General features: G+C 36.6%; 2 protein-coding genes across 3 annotated transcripts; both read right to left on the reverse strand.

The window, feature by feature from the left end:
* Window positions 1-796: 796 nt before the first annotated feature.
* LOC113296908 (F-box/kelch-repeat protein OR23-like) lies at window positions 797-4,026 on the reverse strand. The gene is made up of 2 exons (XM_026545268.1): window positions 3,007-4,026; window positions 797-1,293 (listed from the first exon to the last, which is right to left on the reverse strand). Exons 1-2 carry the CDS (start codon window positions 3,978-3,980, stop codon window positions 996-998), a joined length of 1,272 nt encoding a protein of 423 aa, XP_026401053.1. The 5' UTR covers window positions 3,981-4,026; the 3' UTR covers window positions 797-995.
* Window positions 4,027-4,547: 521 nt separating this feature from the next.
* Window positions 4,548-8,902, reverse strand: LOC113296909 (probable myosin-binding protein 4). 2 transcript variants are annotated; one of them, XM_026545270.1, is made up of 4 exons: window positions 8,717-8,902; window positions 6,880-8,198; window positions 5,524-6,784; window positions 4,548-4,898 (listed from the first exon to the last, which is right to left on the reverse strand). In XM_026545270.1, the coding sequence occupies exons 2-3, from the start codon at window positions 8,087-8,089 to the stop codon at window positions 5,553-5,555; spliced, it is 2,442 nt and encodes an 813-aa protein (XP_026401055.1). In that variant the 5' UTR covers window positions 8,090-8,198; window positions 8,717-8,902; the 3' UTR covers window positions 4,548-4,898; window positions 5,524-5,552. The 2 variants fall into 2 exon arrangements, with proteins under 2 accessions (XP_026401055.1, XP_026401054.1); XM_026545269.1 differs by having other exon boundaries at window positions 5,524-6,787; window positions 8,717-8,899.
* Window positions 8,903-9,668: the final 766 nt, after the last annotated feature.

A 9,668-nucleotide genomic window follows, 5' to 3' on the forward strand; every position in this document is an offset into this window, starting at 1 on the left:
TCAAAATACCTTTCTCATTTAACTAGTTAGTTGAAGTGGTGGTGGAAGCTTAAGAATCTTCACTAAACCTCAAAGGGGAAGCAGTGAACCCTTTGGGTGAATGCGGTGTAACGAACCTGAATGCGGTGTAACGATCCTGAATGCGGTGTAACAATCCTGAATGCGGTATAACGATGTGTAAGTGGCGGCACCACTTCTTACAAATAGCACCACCGTCAAAACAATTACAATGAAGGTAAAATTCAAAATTGTGTATGGAGGGATAATTATGGAGGACACATAGGTAATTTGGTTAACATATTTAACAGTGAATCGTCACTTAACTCTCCTTTTAACGGAAGTGTGACCATTTCGTTAATAATTAGTAACAGTAGGAAGGTTTTGTGAATGGGGTCCTAATATTTCCTTAAAAGAAAAATGAATTTACTCCCCTGCACCTAAAACCTAGTTCCGCCACCGGGTAATTTTGAATCTCCCTGGGAGAGAGACCATCTATATATACCTCTAAAAGGTCGCAGGTTCGACACTTGCATAGCCACTGAAACATAAATTTTAGCCGATATACAGTACTAGAAACTCTCTTGTCGTAACCTCTGACAGAATAATCTACTAAATAGGCCCTCTTTACTGCAAATTCCGTAACTTCAGTTTGGATTATAAAAAAACCCAAGTCTGAGAGATTCCTCATAGGTCTAAATAACTTGAGGAAATGTATTTAGGCACTGCAGAATTAGGTGTTAGAGATTTGATGATTCTAAATAGGGAAATGAAACGGGTAAATATAAATGAACAGATGTCATATAGAATTTTTATGTATATACTATTATACTGACAGGATCCATTTAACATAATTTGTACATTGATAACAATAGGAAGATGAACACACTGTTAATGGGAGCTACACAATAAACAAATCTAGATTAACTGCTGATTAAAACCAAAGGTTTATGACTGCTGTATATACTGGCAGCTGAATGAGTGAGGTGTGGTAAGTGCTAGAGTTGGAGTTTACACATTACTGCTGTATTAAAGTCCAAGGGGGATTGGAAAGGTGTCTTCGTTGTCAGAGATCTCCAGGCTCTCCTCTTAGGGCTGTAAGTTTGAATGAAAAGCGTAGCACATTTCTTGTGGTAACGCTGCCTTCGGTTTACTGCGGGTACCATTGACTTCAATGAGGACATAACATGCAGTTCTCCATCTAATGCAACAAATCCAAATCCCAAAGTTGAGTCAATCCGGGATTCCCTTGGTACGCTCGACTCTTTCACCCATCTATTTGCAGAACTATCATATCTGCAAGAAAATAATTCCCAAAATTATGATTTGCCAGATAATTCTGCAGCATGAAACTTAATATTGCAACAATAAACAATATTGTGGGACAACTAAGGTCCTTCCAGCATTTAACCAACATGCCGAATATTCATATGCCAAATGAAATCGCTTCATGTCTCGAGTACGGTTTCATACAGGTTACAGAAAATGCAAAACTAAAATTTGAATACAAAAAGGAGCAAACAGATGCATCTTATGAACCATGGTAGAGATGGGAATCATGTTATATTGTAAAAGTAGTCAGCAGAACTGGATGATGGCATGATGCTGGTGTTATGGGACAAAACGATGAAAATAATTGACCATCAGAAAACCTTATTGCTTATTATGAAAAATAAGAATATGAATGAAGGCAATTGAAGTAATCTATGATACAGAAAAAACTACAAAGAGAATATTTCTTCTCCACCTCTTAAGGCGCACAACATCAGCGGCACCACATGCAAATTACAAAGAGAATCCTGGTATTTGAGTCCAGGTCTTTAAATCCAGAGAAACCGTGTTTTAGATACATGTAATTAACAAATTCGGAGGGGACACTAGAACAGAGCAGAAAGAAACACAACATGAACAGATATGGATAAGAAAGAAACACAACAGGAACAGGGGACAATATAAAAAACTGGAAATGGATAAGAACACAACATGAACAGAAAGAAACAGGGACAAACTAATTTCCTGAAACAAATAGTGTTGTATCATGACCTGAATGAAAGTAATGATGGATAGAGTTCAAAACATAAGCTGGGCACGCAAGCCAACGTTCGGCTAAACCACGAGAGGTATCGGGTATTTTAGAGCATCCCACTAGTCCTCAAGATCCGAGCATGGAGAAATAGATTATTATTGTGATTGGCCACAAGGAGACTCGAACCTCAACACAGTATCAAACCAGAAAATTCTTGTTTTTATTCACCTTTTTTCATATCTACAAACTTAAATGCAGAAATAGATTAAAAAACAGGGAGAATTTGACTCGTCCACTTCCACCAATCATAGAAACAAGAAAACAGATATACATTATAAGGCAACACAATAAAATCAATTTACAGAAAATTAATGTTAGTACAATATCACAAGGTCCACAACCCACCTTAGCAGGAAACAAATAAATATATCTCGAAAGCATACAAGTTCTACACTAACTAAACTAACCCCTATATTCTAAATAATTTAGACCGTTCAAGATGCATAATCCAAATATAATTTACAGAGAACAAAAAATCCTACAACCTGATAGGTCCACTGATGCTTAATTTAGTGGCTGTCAGCATTACCGAGTCACGGGAGCCGAGCCTAGATCACAGGCTTAAGTTCAAAAGTAAGCATCAATTGGCAACTAGAGAACAACAATGCATGGTTCCCATACCTCTAACCAATACCTAGATATTACCTCTTGGAACTCGATTTTTCTGCAATAAGATGTGTTCAAATATACCTAATTTCTACATAAGATACTTCTATTTCTCAAGATATACATCCGCCGCAAACTAATACTACATTTATTAGATAATCAAGACATCAATCATGACAACAAAGTAAGCTAAACACACTTTTATCAAGAAAATAGAAGCCATAACAGTAATAGCACACAATAATTTAAATCTAGTAAAGTTCAATTTCAATAAGAGTAAAATCGTCTACACATGGTTTATAAGTTACAAGAATTACCTGAAAATGTCATATCCATCAAGCATATATACCACTGGCATATCCCTATTTCCACCATCACCCAGGACAACAACACTTCCAAGCTTCCTCCTCTCCCCTTCTCCCCACATATCTCCAATCTCCCTCCATTTCCCACCATTCTTCAATTCTAAGATTACTCCATTTCTATAATATTCATCCACATGAAAAACTCCAGAAACAGTTCTAGATTCACCATATCCACCCATAACCCAAAACTCCAACTCTTCTCCCTTTCCAATCAAAAATCCAACACATCCAGCACGAAATCTAGGTAATCCATCTAAAGCAATCCACTCATCTTTCTCAACATTATAACACTCGACTGAATTCAACCTACTCCCAGCAGCATTAAACATAGGATGTCTTGAACCACCACCAGCAACCAGAATTTGACCACACTTAGAATTCCCAATACAAGCGAAACTACCTCGAGGTGAAATCATAGGTGCTAATTTCTCCCATGTATTAAAATTGTTACAAACATCCAAACGAAACACAGAAGAAGATGGCGTTGGTGTATCCATCGGATACGATCGAGTATCAAAAACTGATCCACCGAGTACATATATATGATGACCTAATGAGATTGAAATGAAATTCGAAAGACCGTATGCATGAGGATTACAAGGCATGGGAGGAAGAGGACACCAAGACCGATTCTGAAAATCAAAGAGATATGGAGGAGAAATTGAAGGATCTTGTGGGAAAATACAAAGAATATTTGATGATTTGAACTGATTGTTGCGAAGTGTGATTATGGTTTTTTTTGACGAGAGGAAATATTTCCATGATTTTGAAACTGGTTTTAAACGAGAATGATGAGAGTAAGGTATGAATGATATGATTAAGGTTGAAATATCATTTGGTAAACCTGGAATCAGGGTTTGCATTGAATCGTTTGAATTTACAGTTGATGAAGATGAATTAGTGGATGATGATGATGAAGAAGACATACTCAGTTCCAGAGAGAGAGAGAGAGAGTAAACCCCAGATTTTCAACGCAACATTATTTTAGGACAAAATGTAAAACTGAACGTTTCCATTTTATACGGGACCCATACTACCCCAGTTCACTTCAAAGTCCTATCCGAATTCTAGATGCCTTTTAGATACAGCAATGTGGTGCACCATTTCAGAAACGGGGAGGATTTCTTGGCATGCTTGCCAAGATGGTTCTGCATTTTACATACATGGTTGTTATAATAAAGTGCGAAATAATTATTTATTTTTTCCTGGTTCAACTGACTCGTCTGAATTTGGTTCATTAAGTTTTAATTTGATTTATTAGAAGAGTCTGGTGCAAAATGATACCTGATTCAAATAGACCCGAATCAGATGTATCAGCCGAGACAGATCTCGAGATCAGACATCAAAAGAAAATGAAAAAACAAACAATCGCGAGTCAGACACAAACCAACCTGGTGTTCCTTTCACTTCTCTCATGTAATTACTCAACTTACCGTAGCCACTTATTTCCTAAAACAAAGATTAGTTGGTTAAACTCGATTGCTCCAAACGGATAGCCAAATATATAAGCAACGAAAAATATATAACCAAGTAAATTATGTTCCAATTTACAACAGAAACCACCGTCGATCTAACAGATTATACACGACAATTTTTTACAGAACAGGATCTTCTCTACAATGAACTTCCTGATTCCTTTTTCATTTATAAATACAACCACAAAATTCTATACTCACAGAAACTAGAAAAGCAATCTAATGGTCACAAGAATGAGGGCTTCTTCTGATAGCATACATGAATTCAACTGTTGAACTTGTTCTGGCATCCAAGTACAGAAGAAGCTGTCTCCGTATTGTACATCAACAGGTTAGTTGACATTCACCTAGTGAAATACCTTGGGGAATCTGGAAAAGATGAACAATGTCAATTATTCAGAATTTGTATGCAATGATACGAATTGACATGAAAGGTTCAAATCATAGCTACAACGTACTACAAACTGCAATTTGAACCATTGACCGACCATCAATGTTCGAGGGATGGTAGCAAGTCCAAACATTCTTTGTACTAAGAAAAAACCAAGAACCAACATAAATAACTAGAGCCAGGCATCACTACGAAAGCTGAATTACGTTCAAACCACTTGACATCAACAGATACATATTAACAATTATTGGTTCATATCAGCCATAAAAGCATGCTAGGACTTCAAAACAATCAGTTTTGCAAAAAGAGGAGTAAAAGCAAATGCATTTTACGATCATTTAAATGCTGAGACTGCAATACGGATAAGCCACAATTACATAAGAATTAGCTTGGTAGGAACAAAAAAACATACGAAAAGCAAATGAAAGATTTTGGTTATTGGGAAGTATAAGCATTTCTTCACAGAAGGACTATTTTTTTGGATTTGTGTACATGGAAATAAACAAGTATCTACATCCACGCGCAACAAAATGCATTTGCCAACAGAAACAAAATCAGTTGATGACATCAAACTTGGCAGAATATTCAGTTAGATTAGTTTACCTCATCGAGATAAGTCCGGATAGAAAGGCTCAAAGCAAAGCATGGTCCCTTCTTATACCCATCTCACGTATCCCTTGTAGGTGATGGGCTATCTTCTGAATGAATTGTACTCCGTCATCACGTGAATTAATCATATGCTCAAGAAAACTCCGATCTGCTTCAAGTGCTTTTAACCTCTCATTCAGTTCTGACACTTCATGTAAAACAGGAACTAGATCAGTTTCCTTATTCTTTGAAGAGTCTACTCCATCAAGTTTATGACCTTTTCCTGCACCATCGATCTGTTCTTGGTCACTTGTATCATGAGTCTTGTTTTCAGAGTATTCACTGTTAGGCACTTCCTCCTGAACGCCATTATCCATACACTCTGTAATGTATAACCGTTCATTTTCAGATTCTATCAAACACTCCTTGGAAATATTTAAATCTTTCTCCTCGTGCGTACTATCTGCCTTTTGCTTATTGATGTCTTCGTAATCCTTATTTGGTGGAAAGTTAGATTCACATTTTTCCCTATAAATTTCAAGCTCTGCTTCCAAATCTTGCACTTCTTTCTCTCTCGTGGCAAGAAGATCATGTGCCTTTTGGATTGCTTCAACGTCATATTCAGATTGTTCTTCCATCATTCTTAGATACTGCAACGCTTCCATATGCAAGGTAGCTTTCTCCTCTTGTAACCTAGTGATCATGGCCATTGCTTGATTTGCAGCAATTGCTGAAGCATTTCTTTCTTCTTCCAACTCCTTGTATAAAGCATTCATCGATTTACGATCATACTCAACTTGCCGTTTTAATCTATCAACAATAGACTCGCCTTCAATTTCACTAACAATACTTCCATCTAAAGACAAGTTAGACTCATTTCTTTCCAGTGTGATCCTCTTCTGAAGTATCTGCATTCCAATTTCACTAGATGCTTCAGAATTTTTGAACTCCTCTGCATTCCCAAGAATTCTAGGGCTCGTCATATCGTTTGGTAAATCAATCCCTCGAGCTGCAGATAATTGCGATAGCAACAGTTTCAGCTCATCAGTAACTTTGACAGAGCCCTTTGGAGTAAGTTGTTCTGCAAAACTGCTGGATACTTGGTTTCCCTTATTACTGAGAGCTAGCTTGTATGCATCACTTAAATCAATTAATTTAGTCGTTTTTGTAGAAGTTTCATTCATAAGTTCACCCTGGTTCAACTCTGGTCCAACTTCTGTGATCAACTCGCGCTCTAATTTACAGGGTTCCTCACCTTCACTAGTTTCCTTAACAACTACTGCAAAAAAAAAACATGTCATAGAAAGTAAATATGATAGTACAGAAAAAGAAAAATTAGAGAGTGAAAGAAAAAAGTGTAATTGAACCTACAAGTTTTTTCCGAAACATTAACAACAGTTTCACATGAATCAGGTGGCGGGGGAACATCATGTAATGGTTCAGATAACATGGAAGGATTTGACTCCTGTTCTTGGTGCCAGTTAAGTTCTTCCAACCCATGTCCAACGTCGGTTGCGGATGACTGGGGTTTGCCAACATCGAGTTGAACATCAGGAAATAAAATCAAATGCTCTGGCATGGAGTCTTGATGAATCAGCTTTTCTATAGAGTCTTGATGGATCAGCTTCTCCTTGACCAAATCGTTGGGTACATTTCTTGGTGATTTTTCAGGATTACCTGTACACGAATCTGGTTCGACAAATTTCCCAACAAATTCTTTCTCAAGGCCATGCTTTTCAGAAACCAAGTCATTAACATAATTATGATGTTGATCTTCGTCGGAAAATGGGACTTCGGACTCAGAATCAGAAGTTAACTTAACCTCAGTATATCCCAAAGCATCAGAAAATGGAGCTTCAGTTTCAGAATCAGATGTTATCTTTACCTCAGTATATCCTACAGTAGTCAAAGGATCAAAACTTCGGCTTCTCCCTCCGGACCAATTCACTGACTTAGGTGTTGTTAACCTCTTCTTATTTTTCAATCCATTTATACTGAGTGAACGGTTTGTTCTCACCGAACGTGGGAAAGGATCATTGAGTTCACCAACATCAGGCTCTATAGATTTCATCTGGAGAAATCCTTGTGTATACAATCTAGAATTAAATAACTCAGTGCAACAAGTACATTGCCTTTCATTTGAGGAATGAATTACCTTAGTCTCATCATCAGTAAGATCAGTTCCCAATTTACCAACCAAGAGCCGAAACGTCTCAGGATTAGATTTTCTCTCTGTAGCAAATGAAAACAGACAACTTTCACATAGCCCATGAACATCAGCGATTTTATTATGAACATGACAAAAGACCAATGAAGAAACCTCTAATTGATGTGTGCTGCAAATTAGATCTTTATAAAATCCAGGTTTCTCATCCCCAACGACGTGATCCAACCTCGAACACAACAAACATGGGGTTTGTAACTTGAATGAACGAGCAAATTTGGTTATGACATATGAAAGTAGAGCATTAATGTATAAGAGACCAATCAAGAACCACTCAAGAACGGCAGAGGTTAAACAAGCTTTGATTCCTGGAGGGTTCACGCGTACTCCGTGAGATGAGCTCATCTTTGTATCCATAGTATTAGAATCAATGCAAGCAATTAAGCAAGTATGCTGATGCTAAAGCGAAGGATATATATTCCAATTCTTCCAATATGTTATCGAAATTTGAATCCAGAAGTCAATGCTGCATAACAAGTAGTTCAAGAGAAGGAAAGGAAAATCTCATTAGCAACATAGACCACAAGTAAAGTTCTGAAACACAACTCAAATGAAGCAAAAAGGGAACCCATCTTCCTCAAAGAGCCAGCAAATACTTCAAAGGCCTAAATTAAATAGATTATTATGAGCTAAAAAATGCTATAAACAATTCAGGAAACATATGAAAACAGCTGATAAATAAATCTGTTCTGAGGCTCTTGAATTGAATACAACCCAATATAGGTTTACTACTGTATGAGGAAGAATAGATCATTTCAGATATTGAAAATGAATCTTAAAAACAAGTTTTATGTTAGGAAAAGAGGAATTCCAAATTAAATTCTAGAAGAGACCCAGAATTCAGCTCATAAAGATCAATTATTAACAAGAAACAATCAACTATTTTGTTATGAATTATGTCATCTAAATTCAATGATTGAGATTGAGAACGAGATCAATATTATGAATTAATACAAAAAGGAAAAAATAAATGAAAAAACTGACCTGATCATCTGAGAATCACAGCAAAAAGGAAAACTGAATTGAAGTTGATTTCTGAATTATATAGATGGATTTTGATTTCCACCAACAACTGAACTGAAAAACCACAAATATAGCAGATTCAGTAATAAAATGACAAAACAACACAAGAAAAAGCTCGAAAGCTGTTGACTATATCTGTCATCTTTGATCCTTAAAAAGGTAAAACCGACCCAATCAAATAAAAAAGTCGGCGACAACTACATTACCAACCAAAAATGACCGAAAGTTGAATTAAAGACAACTATACTTTGCACCTTGTATGAGCAAGTCTTAAGGGAATCCAAACTATTCCAAGTGTGGAAAAATCATGAAATGTTAAGTTTAGTGGCTTTCAAGTTGGGGTGCTCTACAGAAAATTCAAGCAAGGTTCCACGATTTCGTGGAAGGGTTCGTGGAATTCATCTGAACGCCAATAAGAATAGCGCTAAACGCTAATAAGAATAGTGCTAAAAAAACGTCATTAAGAATTGCATTTTTTTTATCCGTAGATTTAAAATGAGTTGTTGAAATCTAACGGCTGAGAAAAAAGCTCCATTCTTAATAGCGTTTTTTTAGCTCCATTCTTAATTGCGTTTTTTTAGCTCCATTAAGAATAGCATTTCTACTATTCCACCATTACACTTGCGCTTCCATCCACAGTTCCAAGTGCTGAGGTGGCGTGGAAGATGGAAGATGAATGGATTCCACCATAAAACTTGCTCTAAGACGTTCCCATATGGTGGCTAAATACAACATTACACTTTTCAATATTGGTTTACCAGAGTCAAAGTAGATATCGGTGCATGTACCCTAGTCTATGAGGGACAAGTTTGCTTCGAATTTTAACTTATAATCAATTTTTCTTAAAAATAAAAATACAAATCGGTAACTTTAAACATGACTGCTAAGGGGTTATCGGGATTAGAAGGGGGTA

This window comes from Papaver somniferum, chromosome 7 (assembly GCF_003573695.1).
Source record: "Papaver somniferum cultivar HN1 chromosome 7, ASM357369v1, whole genome shotgun sequence".
Taxonomy (NCBI): Eukaryota; Viridiplantae; Streptophyta; class Magnoliopsida; order Ranunculales; family Papaveraceae; genus Papaver; species Papaver somniferum.

Coding starts and splice junctions, on each gene's coding strand:
- LOC113296908 (XM_026545268.1), bottom strand. CDS start 3,980: ATGTCTTCTTCATCATCATCATCCACTAATTCATCTTCATCAACTGTA. Junction 1,294..3,006: donor GATGGATATGACATTTTCAG/GTAATTCTTGTA, acceptor ATTTTCTTGCAG/ATATGATAGTTCTGCAAATA.
- LOC113296909 (XM_026545269.1), bottom strand. CDS start 8,089: ATGGATACAAAGATGAGCTCATCTCACGGAGTACGCGTGAACCCTCCA. Junction 6,788..6,879: donor TAATGTTTCGGAAAAAACTT/GTAGGTTCAATT, acceptor TTTTTTTTGCAG/TAGTTGTTAAGGAAACTAGT.